This window comes from Leptinotarsa decemlineata, unplaced genomic scaffold (genome assembly GCF_025532065.1).
Source record: "Leptinotarsa decemlineata unplaced genomic scaffold, Ldec_3_MD MMD2_tig00003736_RagTag_RagTag, whole genome shotgun sequence".
In the NCBI taxonomy this organism is placed as follows: domain Eukaryota; kingdom Metazoa; phylum Arthropoda; class Insecta; order Coleoptera; family Chrysomelidae; genus Leptinotarsa; species Leptinotarsa decemlineata.
Window position 1 is genome coordinate 3,333,472 of NW_027412593.1, and position 20,182 is coordinate 3,353,653.

The window sequence follows — 20,182 nt, forward strand, 5'->3', positions numbered from 1 at the left end:
CGTTACCGAATAACCCTGAGTCGACAACGATTCCAGAAAAATTACAAAATAGTAGATCGAATGTTTTGTCAGTGATTGGTTTCACACCTGCCGCACATAATAACGATCGCAGGAACATCAATAGTTATGTTTGTTGTTCAATTTTGCTTGTGGAATTTATGACTCATTGTTCCACAGTTGTTTCAAAATGAGCCCAGTGAATAACAGAATGCTTCAACAATTTGTTAAGTATTACCATTTTCAAGTTCACTTCGCAAACAAATGGCTTGTCAAAAGATGTATATTAACAACGATTTTTTGACTACTAGGATTGTGTTGACAATATTTGAAATAAACAGTATATGATAGAATTGACCAATACTTGATGAATGGTATAGAAAAACACACTTCAATGTGAGATTTTCATTTGAAAGTTTACAAAACCGCGGCACGTGTTACGCTATACAATAGCATCTTCAGACGTAACTGTTTGACAACTTTCTCCATGATGAATTCATTGCCTGAACTATTTACCTATCTAGGATCAACAAAGGAACAAATGATGACTGAGTCATCATTTTACTTCCTTTTAATATATGTCCTAATCGTCAATTTCCTCTTTGATTTTTTTTCTGACTGTTTCGGCCGTTACTTGATGAAAATCAATAGTGATTTCATAAACTACAACTTATGATTTGATATTCACAAGCTTCATTTAAAAATATATACAAGGTGGGGTACCGAAAACGAAACAGACCGAATATTTTCAAAATACATGTGTTAAAAAATATGCAAAAACACGTCTATTTGTAATCCAAGGGGGATTTTGGCGCCTTCTTGCGGGAAAAAAAACTGTTTCGTATTCCGAATTATGATACTTCATTCGCAAGCTAATTTGGTGACAATGCATTATGGAGTGTTTCTAGAGGAACAAACAAGCTGGCGGTTTCACAATGGCGGACAAGATTTGCAATTATGGTCCGATTTGATTCAAAATTTATAAATGGTGGATTTCAGGATCGGAAATTATGAATTGTTTTTTAATGCAAAAAATCAAGACGGTGGCTCCAAAATGGCAGACGAAATTCGTAATTATGGTTCGATTCAACCCGACACCGAAAACGAATTCTTCAAAACATATGTGTTGTGAACATAATGCATAAACACGTCAATTTTAAATCCAAGGAGGACAAATCTTATCGTTACCTCAACTGTCATACTTCTCTACCCACCCCTTGGTCACTCATACAATTTGATTAGGGAAAGTACTTAGGGTGACACAGCATTGAAAAGGTAATTCCATAAGGAATTCAGACATGTGAGTGTTCGCTACTCAACTTTTCATTTTGGCGCTCTATTGCAGGAAAAACAACTGTTTCGTTTTTCAATTCACATTTTATTTGAAAGGTAATGTGAACAATTTGCGAAAAAAGAACAAGAATCGAAAAAATTACATAACTTGAGAATTGGAAAATTGTGCATAAATTTAACTGAGATCATTCCAAACTACATAGAGTAGATGCTCAAAGTGTTCTCCATTCACTGCAATACATGAGTATAAGTTCGTCTCAAAACGTTGTCTGGCGTTTTGGAGTATGTCTGGGGTTATTTGACGACATTTGGTAATAATACGTTGACGTAACTCTGGCTGAACCTGGCTGAGTGGCGTATATTTTACTTTTCAAATGGCCCCACAAAAAATAATCCAAGTGGGATAAATCAGAAGATCGGGAGGGGGGGGACATTCAATCCATCCTCTTCTTCCAATCCAGTGTGTGTGAAATCTTTCATCAAGGTACTGACGAACCGCTACAGCAAAATGTGGAGGAGCTCCGCCCTGTTGGAATATTTGATGATCCTCAAGGTATCGGTTATCGTTTTCTATTGTACCGACAATTATGCTGATTGACAATCCCGTTGAGATAAAAACTGCATTCATCCGAAACACAAATATTGGATTTTGTATAGCACGTTCACTCATGATTTCACAAAATTGTATTCGACGATCAAAGTCGTCTTCGTTAAGTTCCTGAACCAGTTTAATTTTGTATGGATGGGATTGGTGAGCTATCAAAATTCGCCCGACGGTACGTCGACTTACTCTAGATAATTCGGCAAACTTTCGTGAACCAAGAGTTGGATCCGCAGCAACCTGTCCTAAAACTGCTACCTCCACTGCTTCGTTTCTCACTGGGTTTTCAATTTGATGTGTTTTATTTGCCATTATTAGTTACAAAACGTATTTACGATGTACGTTTTCGTTTAAAAATTCTACTGGCTTTGTTGGCACATTCATTATTTTTGAAATAATATTCAACTATTTCTACCCTATCCTGAATCGAATGAACCATTTTTTATTTTACTCATACCTAAAAGCAGCATATGGAGAATACCATGTAGCATTTCATTTTTCACAGGAAATATAGACATTCTTATTATTAATCCATCACTGTATCTGACTTGGTTTTACTTTTCGACTTGGTCAAGACTTTGGTTTGGTTTAATATGAATAAATGATGAGATAACTTTTTCGTACCGTCAACAACAACTTTTTATTTACAAATGTACCTCTCAATTGTCTTTTATACAGGGTAAAACAGGAAAATTGACACAAAAATACTATAAAATCAAATGAACAAGATTGATAATAACAAACGTTTCGAATCAAACTTACGCAGAAACAGTCATAATAATTCAAACACACCAGATGATATCTATTCATCATCGTAACTATTATACGTATACCTTTCATATCTTCCAGTTCCAACAGTTCTTTTCATGTCTCTTTAATATTTTGGAAAATTCGACAAGAAGTTTCGATGAAGAATAAAAATACCATCCACATTCAACAGATTAAAACTCAGTTGAGTGACATGAGACTTTATTCATGAAATTGTTACTTCTTCTGATAGTATGTAGTGAAATTAATCCCGACAAAGCCTTCTTAATCTACCGCATCGCTTTTTTCGCTGAAAGTTATCAAAATTCTGGATACGCTTCGCCTGCCGAATCCGATTGGAGTTTGTTAAGTATCTTCGAAAAGTTATCGCGATGCCGTGAGAACAAGAAAGAACAAAAGGCGGTGTTACTTTCTTGTGAATTATATTTAACAAACGTTGACTGTGCTTGGAAAGTCGCTAACAAAAGCAGTTTTCAAAGGTGTTCACGCAAGCTGAATTTCTTTTTCGTCGAACCTAACAAAGCCTAGATATTGCTTTTTTCCCGTTGTATTGGGGGTTATGGAAAAATTGATATTGCGTTTTACTTTTGTGAAGGGTTAGAGTGATCCGGAGATTGATGGATACAAAATTTTATATTCGATAGAGTGGGAGCAAGAGTGAGTACTTCCAGCTAAATATTGATTTTGAGATGGCTGTAATGCATTACATAAAAATAATATATCAGGCGTCTGTAATTCAACTAGGTACTTTTAATTTATTTCAATTTTATTTTTATCGTTGTTTTGATGAAACTTTATACATAATATTGAGCAAAAAATCACAGAATTAAATTGACAGATTTTCAACAGTTCCAGTGATAACCAGCGAAAAACTTCTCACTTATAACAGAATAATAATTTTTTATTCTGAACCTCGTTTCAATATTGGGCTAGATCTCATCAAAATATGGTAAAATCTGAATTGTAACGTGTTTTCATTAAAATTACAAAAAATTTGAAATATCAGCATAGCGCCACGAAACACTTCGCATGTGTATGAGATATCGTCACGCTTACAAATTTATTTATTTCGTTCTCCGAATAAGATGAATGATTTCAATTGGGGCTTGGGTCTGCGTGTCTTGAGTGTGTAGATTTTGAAAAGATGGGATGATAATAATAATAATAATTATTATTATTATTAATAATTATTAATAATAATTCAGCCCACTCAGGTCGAGTGAGCTGAAGTCGGAAACTGAAGGGTTCATCATGGCTTGCCAGGATGGTGTCTTCAACACCTTAAGGCTTTGGCAGACAGAACGCGGTCTGTCGCGGCGGGTTGCGATACTGGAACGCGGCGGGAAGGCGATAATTCTATATTACACGAAAGTATATTATAATAGTCACACTGATGGCGGTCAATCGCGGCGGTCTAGTTTAGATCGCGACGACGAGCGATACACTTGTACAAATTTACAGATTTTCGCGCGAAATGGCGGATAATACTGAATTGTTTATAGAAACTGTTAGAAGTTGTGTTCCTGTATGACCATACACATGCATATAATAAGAATATGCATGAAACGAAATAGCAAAAACGCTAGGAATGAAGGGTAAGTACATGTGTGTATTTTTATTATAGATTCAAAATGAGGTTATGGTTCATTATGTACTGAAGTAATCTGCAAATTTTTCTCGTATTTCAAAGGCGGCAGTATTTAATCTTCTGTTTGTCGGTCTTGTGTTTGATAATGCTTGCATTGGTTTATCTTGTTCTTCCGCTTCCATGGCTATATATTCTCTGGTTCTATTTTTTATAATAATATAATTGTGCAAGCAGCATGCTGCTTTCATAATCCAGTCAGCAGTTTGAGCATCAGTTTCTATAGCTCTTAGGAAAGCTCGCCACTTCATGGCCAATATGCCGAATGAATTTTCGACTACACGACGCGCTCGGCTGAGCTGTGAATTAATTTTTTTCTTTCTTGCGTTATTAATAACTCCAGTTTTTGGGTACGGTCTCATCAACTAAGTTTGCAGTACAAATCCTTCGTCTCCTACAAATACATGCGGTACTGGATCCTCTCTTCCTGGAAGTGGTTTCGGGGGTAAAATAGTTTTATTTTTAATATACTGTTGGTAGAAAGCTGAGTTTTCAAATATAGCCCATAATTGCCAAAATCCACTACCATAAAATAGGCTGAGCCACTACGACGAGGACATTTCAATTTAATATGCTTTCCGTCTATGCTTCCAAGGCAGTTTGGGAAGCCCCAAAGTTCCAAAAAATCCTCAACAGATTGTACCCACATCTGTCTGGTGGGTGATGACAAATAAATTGGCTGTAGGGTTTTCCAAATTTCTTGGCAGGCATTTCTCACAATTTTGGAAACAGTTGATCATCCCAGTCGATAAGAAAAAGCGATAGTCTGATGGCTGTCACCTGTCGCCAAATATCTGAAAAGAAAAAGAAAAATGTTCAGTTAGCTTTGCTGTGCGGCGATGTGATTCAAAAAAAATAGAAAAGTGATTTTTGAACCCTTCAGAAGTCTCTCATTACGTTATCTAATTAATTTATTTTTGTTTCAGCTGAAACAGCAAAACAAAAGTGGAAACATTTACGTGATTCCTACATGAGGTACAAGAAATTCACAAAAGGTGAAACAGGGCAGGCCAAGAAGTACCATAAGTGGCCTTGGAGTACCCACATGAATTTTTTGGATTATACTCTCAAACCACGTTCGCATATTAGCAATATACCACCAGAAGATTTAACAGGAACTGATGAAACCAGGTTATCTGAAACAGAAAATTTGTTGATGTTTGACGATACCCAACAAACAAATGCATCTAGCGAACATTCTTCGGCGACTTTACGATTATCAGCTCGACAAAACGAGAAAAAATGGAAGTCGTATAGTCACTCATCAACTGAAAACTGCCCAGATGATGTCGACAAAGTGATTGATTTTTTATCAAATAAAAGAAGCAAACAGGGCCCTGATGGGATTGATAATTTGTTTTTAAGTTATGCTGCGACCTTCAAAAAATTCAATCCATTGACTCAGGCAACAATGAAAATAAAGCTTGCCACATTATTTGCAGAAAGTGAAATTAAGGAGCTTGAAGCACACCCAACATCAGCCCCAAAGGCATCCACATCACATTCACGATCTTTTTCAGCCTATTCCCCACATTATCCGCAGTATTCGGATGAAACGGAACCATATTCACGACCCTCATCAGTCCATTTCTCACACTATACGCAGCATTCGGTCCCAACGGAACTTTATTCCCGTACTTCTTCAGTGAATTCTTCACATTCTACGCAGCTTTCGCATTCGGAGACATCGCGACGTTCAGCAAAGAATGTTTATGAAGAAGCAAGTGACATATTTCAAGGGGATTCCGAAGATAATAATAATAATTTTAATTTATCATAGTGGATTAATTGAAGGATGAATACACTTGCCCTAATGTTATTTTTTGGTTTAAGTTTAAATTTTGAGTTTTACTTTTTTGTTCCATTCCAAGTTGAAACACTCTATAAACTATAATTGTAATATTCATAACATGTTAATTAAACTGTAGTTTGTATATCACACATAAAGTGTATGTTTTTTAGTACTTACCTTAAACAAATGGCTAATCTTTCTCTTGTATGAATTGGTTTCCTCCAGTTCGTGGTGCACTTTGCAACATTTATCTTTGATAGGTCATGTAATTCCTCAAAACACAACCTCGACATGCGGAAATATTAAAAAAATCTATCTTCATGCAACTGTAGTTCAATACAAAGACGATGGTATTCACCAAATTGTTCTCTTTTTTTATTGATGGGATGCACCCAGCAACGTCTCTTCTTCTTCTTTTTTTTTAGAGCAAAGAGAAGGAGAATAAGTTCTTCGTCAGAGCTGGACATTGCGAACACATGCACGACCGAACACATAATAATTTCGCAACCTGTGTGGCATTATAGATCGCTTTGCCGCTGCGAAGATCGCGCGATAGCAGCCCGCCGCGACAGACCGCGTTCCGTGTGCCAAAGCCTTTAGTCTACCGCAGTCGCGTGATGGGTATAGAGGTTCCTGACACAAGGTGCAGGGCCTGCCGCGAGGCGCCCGAGACCCTAATGCACTTGCTATCAGCATGTCCAGCATATGCGGTCTCGGCCTATATCCATCGACATAACGCGGCCCTAAGAGTGCTGTATTACCATATACGACACTCTTACGGTATTGACGAGACACCGGTGTTGCCCTACGCTCCGGGGGATATTGAATCCGCAGACTCTATACAGATCACTCTGTCAAGATGGTTGTTCTGATTATTGGATTCCTTGGTGGAATGATGTCCTCTCTAATCTCGAATCTTGAAATCTTACCGGCTTGCCGCACTAAGGCTGAAATCTTAGCCGCACAGATGCAGAAGGCTGTCATTCTTGGCTCACTGCGCTCGCTCAGGGCACATGATTCTCGGACCCAATGCTAGCTAACTCACGTAACTTCTCTTTTCGATATTTCAAAACGCTTTTTTGGATTTTTTGTTTTGTGTTGTTGCTGCCTCATTTGGACGTTCACAGCATTGTACATCATCGCTGTCTCTACGACCACGTTTAAAGTCAGAAAACCAATGTTTAATTGTTGTTTCTGATGGAGCGCCGTTCTTGTAACACTTTTCAAACCATCCAGGAGCAGTGTAAATAAAGTGGTGTTACTCTCAGCACAATAACACACAAACATATGAGAATTACATGAAATTTCAAAAGCTTCCTTCAGAAGGATAGTAGCAGCCCAGATAGTATGCTTTCCTGCTCACTGTATGAATGCATGTACATTCACGAATGATTTCAAATCCATACCTTTGTTTATCCTCAACATACAGAACAATTTCGACATTTCGTACGGGTAAAGCAAGCACATCTTGTTTATCTATGTAAGTTACATTGTGCTTGTTCATTGTTATAAGCATCTCCCGCATCATTTATGCGGAATTAACCGCAATCTTGCTGTACTATTTGAATAATTAACGTTTCATCTAATTTTAGGCAATATACAAACAATAACAACTGTGGTATCAGCAATTATATCAATTATGAACTATTTTTCGTTTATCTCATTTCCTTGACAGAAGTGTTCTAAAGACCTCGATATCCACTTGTAATTCAATGTACTATGTGGTAACAGAAAATACTAGGGCGAGTTTCTTGCCGTATTTTTCGATTACAATGATGAGTACCTCGTCAAAACCAGAAGTTTTGTTTATGTTGAGCTCCTGGGTTATCTACTGAAAACCTTAGTTTCCACAACACGCGTTTCGCTATACAATAGCTACCTCAAGCAGGATTATTGCCTTTCTCTCGATTGAGAAAACTATTGTATACAGAAACACGTGTCACGGTTTTGTTAACCTTTTATGGTAAAGATCAAAATGAATGCCAAAGTGACTCAACACTCATTTATCTCTGTTTCTCCGTACGGGTAATTCCTAAGAAGCTGCAATTCAGTATATTCAGTGGAATTGGCCACGGTGATAGTGCGCCTGATTCACGATCGGAAGACCGTGGGTTCCATTCCTGCCTCGACCAGATATCTTTCTCGAGAGAATTTATCTGGTTGAAGCTGGGATGATTCTGCAACCGTCTTAGGAATCACACGTTAGAAGGTAAGACCTCATTAGTCCTAGCTCGCACACGTTTCTCAACTTCTGAGAGTTGTCGTTCGTATGGGGGCAACACTTGTTTAATGGAAAAACAGATTCCAAACAGAAACAGATTATTAGGTCTCAAATGCGCACTAAGAAAGAATTTTCAAATATTCCAAGTGGAGCGCCTCCCGTGGAGATGAAAGGGTCGTATATGCATATGAAAATTATCTTTCCTCCGTTAGGTTAGGTTAGGTCCAAAGTGAGTGGGTCTATCTGACCCTCAACCGCAATCCGCAAGGGCTTATCGTGGCTCACACCTATTCACACTCGACCAAATAAACTCAGCTTCTTAACGAAGCCAATTAGTTTGTATGTTGAGTTGTCTTTCAGGTCAGATGGTAAGAGTACGGCTCTGCCGAACCCAGAAAACCTGATTTGGTCCACAGCGGGGCAGGCACAAAGTATGTGCTCAGCTGTTTCATCGTTAATGAGGTAGTGGGGCAGTCAAGGTGAAAAATTCCCACGTTGATACCCGCGACAACCTTCCCATATGAGGGTTTTTGTACGTCTGCTACACTTGACGACGCCTTAGATTCACCCGTGCAGGGCTTTTTCGCCTCTGGTTTTGGTGAATCATCAATCGAGCGCAAACGTTTGCTAACCTGCTCAAGAATTTGGTGCAAGGCGGTTTCATAAGTTACCCCGCTCTTGAGGAGACGTCTTAGTCGTTTCCTGGCTACACCACCAAACCTTCTCTTCTGTAGGTTCAATTATTGGATCAGGAGTGGGATAGTTGTTGAGAAGTTCTCGCTCCTGATCTAAATTCACAGGGAAGTCAGTTGGAGTCGTAAGCTCGACATCCATTTCCTTTGTAGACTCAGCGTCAGGAAATAAGGTCAATCACGGCAGAGCCCCGCATACCGTGACAACGGGATGCTACGACGAGAGCTAGCACGGTATCTTGAAGGTTCCGTAGAGACAGTTGATAGGCTCAGTGTCATTCATCCTCTCGGTACGGATACACACACCTTAGGAGCCATCGTTGGGATGTCATTCAGTTAGGGAATAACAGAACATCAAGTGATTCTGTCATTCCCGTATCCAGAGGGGCTAAGTGGAAGCAGGGATCCGATGGCCGGTTTGCTCAACCCCCACATCCCAAGCCAACGCACACGCCAAAATAGCATGCACAGTAGTTCAGGTAGTGAAATAACAAAGACAGCCAACCTGCCTTGTCTACGTACCGCTATATTTTCGTAGGCTGCAATTTTGTATGTAGGTTCGTTTAATGTAGATGCGCAAATTTTTAAATATTACAACTAGGGTGTCAGCCTCAACGAAAAAGCACGTTCATTAAATGAAGTTCCCTTTTTCATCAATGTTTCTTTGTAACGCTATATTTTTGGATGCTGAAATTTTGTAATGAGCAATGAGAAAAGATTTTTTAATATTCCAACTGGGGAATCAGCCGCGGGTGAAAAACGCGCGACCAGAAAGCAAATTGGTGGAGATAGTAGATTGTTTTTTTTTGCGGAAATTATTGTTACGTATGATGGTATCAGATTGATTTAGAAGTTTTGTCTGTTTCAATGTCATGTGTTTTTATAGCCCCATATCTCGATTAATATTTATTCTACTGTGTCGGTATAAACAGTTCGATGGAACTTTTTTCATTTCTATACACTGTTGCTATTTATCCATTTTTTTTTCGAATTTCAATTGTTTGCCTCTTCAGCTCATTAGTATATGTTCTCGTTTAACGATTTTCGCCCAAGTTTCCTCTACGAAATCAAATTAAACCAAAGCACTGCCGAAACTGCTGAGAAAATCAACGAGGCATTTGGCAATGATAGTGATAATGAACGTTGTGTTTGACGTTGGTATGCGAAATTTCCTTCCTGAAATTTCAGCCTCGAAGATTAGTCCCAAAGTGGTCGACCTACAGTACTCCAGGACGAGGTTTTGAGAACCCTGGTGGAGACTTACCCATTACAAACGGTGCGAGAGATAGCGAAAGAACTAGGGGTCAGCTCCCATGCAGTTTTTGAAACGTATTGGAAAGGTTGAAAAGCTCGAAAAATGGGTGATAATTATAAAATGACAAATGTTTCTTTTACCGAGGAAGATAACTATGTGACATTAATTTATATAACTAAGAATGGATAAGTACCAATTGATGTGAATGTTATGAGAAATAAAACAAAACCGGATGAAATTTTGAAAGTCGTAGTGAATTTTGTGTTGGACGGCTGGCCGGAAAAAGTAGATAGATAGATATTCAGTATAGACCATTTTTCAGAAGAAAAGATGAATTATCAGTGGAAAATACTATTTTGATTTGGAGATACCGGGTGATAGTACCGAGCTCACTGCAAACGAAAATTCTGTCTGAGCTACACAAAAATCATTTTGGAATTGTTGAAACGAAGCCACTAGCTAGAGCTTATGTGTGGTGGCCCTTCTTGAATGAAGAAATTGAGGAGACCTGCCGATCATGTAAGGCTTGCCTCGCTAAGTCCCTCCTAAAAGTGAAATGCAACCTTGGCCAACTCCTGACAGAGTACGTCAACGTCTACATTCAGATTTTCTAGGTCCAAATAATGGGAAAATGTTTTTTGTAGTTCTAGATGCTTTGTCAAAGTGGGTGAAAGTTTTTATTCTAAATTCTATAACATCGTACTGTACTTTAATGAGACTGCGGAGTCTTTTTGCATAATTTGGTTTGCCCGACCAAATTGTATTTGATAATGTCTACAAAATTTCAAGAATTTTCAAGAAATAATAGAATTATTCATGTGACGTCATCATCGCATCATCCAGCATCAAACGGATCTGCAGAAAGTGGTGTTAAAACTATAAAACATTTTATCATGGAGGAGTTGAAGAGCTCATATGATTTTATGGGTCATTTGTTCAAGGAGAAAAACTTAACTGAACCATCTTTTAATAACTTTCATTTAATTTATCGAAATAGAGAACACAGCAGTACTGGGGAGCCACCAGCCCGTATGATGTTGGGTAGACCCTTAAATACTAGATTAGACAAACTCAAACCCTATTTTATCGGAGTGCGTGAAAATAAATCGATTGGTGAAGTGAGGGGACATTGCAAAAGGTGCAAAGTAACTAAAAACGTATTATAAAGGTAAAAGCGACGTGGTATGCAAAATGAGGAGGGAATATGTGTTAGTACGAGATTATAGAAAATCTAAACCTACGCAGGTTACTGGAATCGATTTGACGAAAAGATTTTCATGTAAGAATTCCTAATACTACACTTATATGGAAACGTCACATGAATCTATTGTTGCCCCTGTATCGTCGTGAAAAAACTTCACTTCCTATTATCAATATAGGACTATCCGAGAATCCGGAAACCTCAACGGAGGATTTCGAATCAACAACAGAAACTAGAGAAAATTCTATAGATTCACAGGGGACAGTTTTTTGAGAAATAATTCCAGATTGAGGGAGAAAACCGAAATAATTCCAAAGCGTATTCGAAAACCTCCAGAGAGATTAATTCCTTATTAGTGTTATATTTTTTTATTTTTATATAATCTAGTTCGCAATTTTTTTTTTTGTTTTCTTCGATGTTAGGAGAGGAAAAGTGTACTGTATCCGAATTGTTTGAGATAAAAATTGTATATTTTTTGCTTGCGTCGGGCCGTGACCTTAGGAGATAGAAGTTAATTTGAATTTAGGAAATCAAATGGAATCGATGAAAACTGTGTATTATTTTCAAAAATAGTGAAGTACATTACAGTATGGCTGGACTGTCCGTCCAGCAAGAGCAACACAGCGTTTTCTTTTGTACGATTGATAGATGAGATCAGATGATCTAACCATTGAACAAATATTTGACTTCGTATCCAACTACTTTGATGGTACACTGCTATGGTGCCCATTGGAGCGCCAACAGATAATCCAGCCTCCATGCGAATTCTTGGAAATATTAACAGCGGTGGCAGATAATATCCAGAGGCAGACATACAAATCACAGCAGTAGTCAGCTGACTCCTCCCAGCAGAACTTGCTAAACCAACTTGATTCTTTCCTTCCAAAGCGAGAATTCTGCTCTGTCCTCAGGCACGGTTGTCAGACCAGTTTCGTCAACATTGAAATTACGAGTTGGTGAAAATTTGTGTTGATCCATTAGGCCTTCAAGCAAATCAAGAAACTTACCCCATACTGACTCTACGATTTTAATATTTGACAGAAATGGTCACATTTCGAAATATGTTCTTCTTTGGTTGTTCGCACCGAAACGATCCTTTTCCGGATCGGATCGTCACGTGTGACGTGAACGTATCTACAACAGGATACGTTCAGAACAATGGTTGGACACCAAGAAGCCACCAAGGTACATTCCAAAGGCAAGAACTCACTAAACTTTCTGCGACCGGGTCTAACCATCACCACATATTTCTATTGTGAGGAAATCGACCAAATGTACAGAAAATTGCATCAGCAACAGCCGGTACCGGAAAATAGAATAGGTCAGATCTTGCTCCACGTCATCACCCGTCTCTGTTACACTGATCACCGTGCAAAAATTAAATGAATTGACCAATTTGATAATTATTTTCACCAATAGAACTTTCGCCAATCAGGACCAGGCAAAAACAGCCATCATCGACGGAATCATTCGACTTATGTTGTGTTGGCAAAAGTATTCCCATTTTAATGGCGAATAAAAAAAATCTGTCTAAAATCTGTTTTTCCGTTAATCAGATGCCGCCCCCATACGAACGACAACTCTCAGAAGTTAGGAAATTTGTGCGAGCTAAGGACTAACGAGGTCTTACCTTTTAACGTGTGATTTCTAACACGGTTGCAGAATCACTCCAGCTTCAACCAGATAAATTCTCTCGAGAAAAATATCTGGTCGAAGCGGGAATCGAACACACGACCTTCCGATCGTGAGTCGGACGCACTACCACCGCGGCCAATTCCACAACAAATAGGGTAGTTCGGGGAGAGATGACTCGCCTTTTGATTTTTTTTATAAATTCAATATAAATAACTACAGGGTTTAAAAAATGTTGATCATTTATTGTCCAAAAGAAAACATATTTACTATTAAGGTAAAAAACAACAAAAGAATACACTTTTAGACAAAATATTAATTGAAAAAAAACTCAAAGAAGGTCATCTCACCCGTAATGTAAGGGTTAGATGACCCTTACACTATGGGTGAGATGACTCTTGATTATTAGTATATGCAAAAATCATATTTGACTTTAATTTCTTGTTTTCGAGAGCACTTTTCCACATCCATGGCACAGGTTGATATATTTGGAACAACCTTCATGAAACCATGCGGTACAGTGTACGCATTGAATCCAATCATCTTGTTTCTTTGTAGTTGTATAAGGGTCACCACATGCAGAACATTCAGCGTTATCATTTTCATCGATGTCATCGCTTGAATGATCAGATAAAGAAATATTAGTATCAGAATCCTCAGAAGATGAGGCTTCCACTAGTTTTCTTGATAGTGATGATCTTTGCTCTTTTTTCTGCCTTTACTGTTTTTTTAACTTCCTTCGTAGCTTTCTCTTCTTCTTTCTTTCGTCTTTTTTTAATATGGTCTGGACTAGTTAATTCCATTGCTACCTGCTTAGCACGTTTCCTTACCTGGTCAGCGCTACTTGTTGAAGGTACAGGTGTAATTTGTTCAAGAAGAGTTCCAGGAGTAATGTTTTTTTCTTCAGCAGACGTGGAGGGAAGAGGTGACAATGAATGGTTTGGTAGTACTCTTTTGTCCAGTGTACTATGTTCTTCTTGACTATGACTAAATGCACATTCAGTTAAAAATGCATACTCTGGTATCGCATGGGATGTTGGAGGCCAAACTTAGCCTTCAACGTGTTATAATACGGAATATGTACTCCGTCGGTCTTGGACACTGATAGCGACTAATGAGGGGTTAGGAAAGTTCTGAAGTTAGTCACAAATAAACATTATTTTTTTGAAAAATATATTCCTTTTGTTTATACCCATTTCACAAAGCAAGTGCATTTGCATTTATTGCCATTTCTCTTCAATCATCTATTTTCATTATTATGATGTTCTGTGAAACCTCTCAAATGAATAAATAAAATTATTGTTTATTTGAAGGTTGGTTTGAAGGAAAAGTTATTGTTATTATCATTATTTTCTCAAAATTCTTTGCCCTGGCGCATGCAGCACTTGACAGTTCATAAACTGTTCTTTATATAATTCATCCGCGATTCAATATCACTGAGGAGTCTCTAACATTAACGGTGATTCTTGTATTCAATTGAACCCTTATATTGCCGAAAATTCACACGTTTCACAAATTGATCATGTCATAACCCTATCTGCCTTGAATAGTTATACCCAAATTTGGCTCTCAGAAAGCTATCAACAGTTCAATAAGCGCCTTCTCGATAACTACCATTTGTTGCCGGTGGCATTCTGAAATTAGAAATTTAATTTCCTTGGGCTATAAAATCTTAAATGCGAGTTTATGGCTTGACAGCGTTCTGATAATATTGCACAGATGTTTGCAAGGGTGGAAACATCAGGGGACGTTTTGATAAAGATGCGATTGTTCAATCAGATATTGGACTATCGATATAATAACTCTGAGGATGAATCCGAATATAATTCATTATCTTTTGTATTTTCAACAAGTACCGAAATAGTGATTATGTGTTAGGACATGTAATCATCTTGATTCTGATGGATTGATGTCATGAGAAATTGAAGGTGCAATGATCTTGAATGAAAAAATAAATAGAAACTTAACAAATACAATACAACAGAAAAGAAAAACTGGATCTTTCAGTTATTGTTTGATGGCGTAAATATATAAATATCATCAAATAAACTTTAAAAACTCACGAAATTCAATTAGTAGAATATGGAACATATGGAGTGAAATGAATCTATTGAAAAAAAGTTTCTCTCATAGAAACAAAAATTTTGTATCTCGAAGCGTGTTGTGCTAATCAAATTAGCATCATCATGATATGACAAACTATTTCTTACAGCAGCTTTGATATTTATATAAGCATCTGGACGAAAAATATTGAGTCATTGAATTAATTCCCAGAATTTTCTTATTGTTCCTAATTTTTCTTATGATACCTAATATTAACTTGTTTTCTACTTGTCCTTACGTAATTCATTCGTAGTAAAACACAATGGAATTGTCAAATCAATATATTTATTGACCAGTCTCATTAGGTATAGTTCAAGTAAACGATATAGTGCAACCTATCTTCCAACAGTTCCCTGTTCCAGTTAGAAGACCTGGAACCACAAATGTGCGGTTGGCTTCTGTTGTTGACTCCGTGCGTATGTGTTGTTTTTTGCTTTCGACAAACAAGTGTTGCCCATCTTTACACTTGGCTGAACCGCGCTGATGAGGCCAATAGCCAGAAACACGTGTCCACGGTTTGCCCCCCTTTTTTGGAGTGTTATGTCCACGAATTGTTTCATTTTTGATTTGTATCATGCACACTCGATAAAATCTCTATTTGTATATATATATATATATATATATATATATATATATATATATATATATATATATATATATATATATATATATATATATATATATAACATCTCAGGAAAATTAAAATTGAATCACCCTATAAATAGTACAGATGAATCACCCTATACGAGTGTAACATTCCAGAGACTTGTCAAGAATCATTCATGAAAGTGGTAAATTCAAAATTCCACACTTCTGTATCAAAATTAATTATATTATATGTAAAAGGCAATCGATAGAAGTTGGTGATTATTGTCAATAGGAATAAAAATGATATCTGATAAATGAAATGAAAAGATACAACATAAACTGATTGTATATATTTTAGAATTATGGAAATTTGGGAATTTCGATTGAAGAATATTTGCTTGAATACGGGAATGATAGTGAGAAATTCTTATTGATAGAAATAAGTGGGGTCAGAAAAGTTTGTACGAAATCAAGAATGAAAGATATGTTGTGAAACTGAAACAGATAGCAAAGATGTAGCAATAAAAATTGTATAGATAAAAAAGTTGAAATTTAAAAGTAAGAGAAATAAATTGTTGGTTGTTAGGAAAACTAGTTGATGTTCAATTATTAAATCAATAATGGGGAGAAGCTTGGGTAAATGGAAGGTACTAGACGTATTAAAATTTGCTCCCGTAATTTCGAAATATTTATAAAAAAAACTTATTTGTATTGAAAGTATAAAAGTATTAAAAGCTGTATGAAGAATATATACCTGAAGAATTTTGGTATCTAGAGAGAATCCACTGAGGTATCCTGTATTTCTGCTGTTCCGCTGTGAGAAAACATCCCGATCATCACCACACCACGAAGGTATTTCTATTCCGATTATATTTGCAAATATAAAATAAAAAAGATCTTCAATAAAAATATTTCGGCCAACTCAAGAAAATATTTAAAGAAATAACAGTCATCACAGAACAATCGTGCACAGAAACAAAGTTTTCAAAAGAGTGTGTGTGAAAATTTGCTCTGATCAGTTCGAGAGAAACATTAGACAATTTTTTTCTAGCATAAGTCGCGATTTCCTTAATATTAGTAGAGTTAGTTTTTGGCCGTTCTTGTTCGAATTATTTATATTTACAATTTCCAGTTCTATATTCATTAAAACATTTTTACACTTCACCCAGTGTCATTTGTTTCTTCTCAGCAATTATTCACAGGTGCAGCTGCAGACAGGCCTGTTCCTTGATAAGTGTATGGCAGTAGAATCTGAATCCACCTGAGGTAATCAGAAAAATCTTTATATCTTTATAATGAGTGTTGTATATAATTCAAACTCAACAAAAGAGCCTAGCCGAGTAAATCCATTTCAAAGTCAATTTCAAAATTGTAATAATCACATAAATTGAATTATAGAATCAAAATTATATTTCCAGTAAAAAAAATCAATAATAATACTAAATTCAATAACAATTACAATCATCATATATATATATATATATATATATATATATATATATATATATATATATATATATATATATATATATATATATATATATATAAAAGTAGGATATTTAATGACTGAATCTATGAATTATTCAGATGGTATCTTGAGGTTGCAGTCAAGGTCAATGATGGAAACTCTTTCCTAGTTTGCCAAGCTTTCGGAAATGTTTATTTCCTTCTCCAGGACAACTGAAAAGATGATTGTAAAAATATATGTATAAAACGTTACACGTATAACTTACTCAACATGAGATTAATATAAGAAATTAGCAGAAATTGAACAAAATTCCTACAAACGTTCTTTTCTAGAAATGATACACATAAATGAAGAATTAAAATCCATGAATAAAAGAACTGACTTGAATGGTCTCAGTCAAATTTATACTTATTTGTTTAAATTAGATAATGATAATCGGAGGAGAAATAATAATGCTGATTCATCCAGTATGTAAGTGATGTAAAACAAATTATTATTTTTATGTTATCAACAAATACTTGTCATTTATTGATTTATGTCAAAATTAATTTTCAAAATATTTTTCGTTTTGATTTGCTGCTAATTATAACCGACAACTGCGGTAGCAGAAATTTAGGAAGCTAACCTGAAATGCCATCGGAAAACGAATCCACATGTTTCTAGAAATGATATGAAATCTATAAAGGTTAATGCAGTCAAGCTACTGGAAAATAATTCCATGAAAATCAAAAAATGAATAGATAAGTACTCTTTGATCATTCCCATATTTATTTCAATTTATGAGCCACCGGTATACAGCTGTTTCAGCCTATTGGGCATCGTCAGTACCGGGCAGGCGGTCCTCAATTGAAGACAAAATGAGAAAAAACCAAGAAAGTACTTGATGAAAATAGCTGCGTAAACGCAAGCGAAACATAAGTGGAACCACATATTGGTGTGACACCCAAGTCAACTTGCCAAGTTTTTATGTCAGTGTTGGTGGTTTGACCAATCAACCGACAACTTGGCAAGTTGACGTGGCAAGTTGACGCGCACGCCAAGATAGCCCTCAGTGAGTGAGAATTTTTCCGACTTACTCAATACTAATCGTTATATTATGACCAAAATTAAACAAAACCTTTGTAAATTGTAGCCTATATGTTATTCTGATGTATAAGCTGTATTTATGTGAAGTTTCATCTTAATCCGTTCATTCGTTTAGGCGTGAAAGAGCCACAAACATATATATATATATATATATATATATATATATATATATATATATATATATATATATATATACATTTATCCTACAAAATTTCACATTTATATTAGTATAGATAGATAAATTATCGTTTCAACAGATGTTGGTTCAACTACACGTGTATTGGTGCATCTTTGAAAAATTACCATCAAAGCCGCCGGTTCGGACGACGTCTTAATAATTACAAATAACAAGTACACTATACAAATGAGTTTTAATGGTAATTTTATAGTGGATGTGTACGCTCTGCCCTGCTTTGTGTGCCTTTCCATCGAACAATATATCTGTTAAAATTCTTGAGAAAGGAACCAACCTACGAAACAGGAGTGATAATTCATGAAGATTTGATCGAAATGCCTGAAATTATATTCGCAGCCTTCTCTTCAACTCTGAAATTTTAACTCGACAGTGATTTTGCTGTCTATTTTCCAGAAATTATTTTATTTGTCATAACTAATCACATGCAAATGAAAATTCCTTCCACTAAAATATTTCTGTGTTCCAGCTTTTATGAATAAATATTTCAAATGATATTCAGGCGCTGGAGCTCATTTCCGTATTTCATAAAATAAGATGTAGTATTTCACAAAAATGGTTGCATTGTTTCTTAATGAAGAAAATTCAGTATCTGTGCGGACACTCACATAAAATTACCCCTTCATTCCTTTCATGATATTAATATAAAATGTTTCTGCTCATGAATTCTCAGGACCGGTATAATTAAAAGTTATGGAACTGCAGAAAAGGATAGGACGAAGACAGATAATTGGCGCTCAAGAATCTTGGTGCCAAATTCCACTTCTGTAAAACTGCGATAGTATGCAAACATGAAAGTGTTTGAAATGAGAAAAATGCAAATGAGAAAAGTTCAAACCGCATAAAGTCAATATGCGAAGAAAGTAGGAGATATAGATGCTACAAACCGGGAAAATGTATGTCCTGTAGTAGAAAAAAAGTTGAAATTCAGAATACAATACAGAACTGTATATGCCTGCGTACATTCATGTCGTGAGGAGATTGTTACTGTAATTATTTATCACTTCAAGATGATGAATGATCATGATGCCGCAAATTCAAGTGAAACTGATAATGACAAAAAAACCTACTTGCAATGGAAATTCACCGGATCAGTTAGAAAACCTGTGGAACGCATGAGTGAAAAACTAAAAATTGTATACTCATCATTACAATATACAATGCATCTGCTTAAGTTTGATATACATGAGACTCATTGATTTTTTTGATAATTTTAAGAAACAAGGTTATTTTTCATATAAAGTTTTGTATGGTCTTAACCCAAAATGCAATCATCAGAATTAGGTTTATTTTTGACACAATCGTTAATTGTTAATGAGGAATTTTGATCAGAATACTACGTTGAAATCTGCAATAACATTTAATAATTGAATAGAACTGGCCGATAATTGATGAAAATCCATATTAAAACTAATCAAAACAGTTAATTGTATGATTTTCATTATGGAAGGTTTTACAAAAACCGCGACACGTATTTAGCTATACAATAGCTGTACAATAGTATATACTAGCTGAATAATAATTCGTGTTGTTTCTGAACAAATGTCATCGTAAGTAAGTAAGTAATTAAGTAAGTAAGTCTTTTTATTCATTTCATGTCAATCAATCATGCGATTTACAATTCAAATTCAATGAACGAAAACAAAA

At 36.0% G+C, this 20,182-nt stretch overlaps 2 protein-coding genes across 2 annotated transcripts in view; both read left to right on the forward strand.

The window, feature by feature from the left end:
- Positions 1–20,182, forward strand: part of LOC111512836 (orexin/Hypocretin receptor type 1) — a 409,012-nt gene that overhangs the window by 28,972 nt on the left and 359,858 nt on the right. The gene's annotated exons all lie outside the window — the stretch shown is intronic.
- Positions 4,248–6,327, forward strand: LOC141483524 (uncharacterized). Its single transcript, XM_074178200.1, has 2 exons — positions 4,248–4,254; positions 5,231–6,327. The coding sequence occupies exons 1-2, from the start codon at positions 4,248–4,250 to the stop codon at positions 6,082–6,084; spliced, it is 861 nt and encodes a 286-aa protein (XP_074034301.1). The 3' UTR covers positions 6,085–6,327.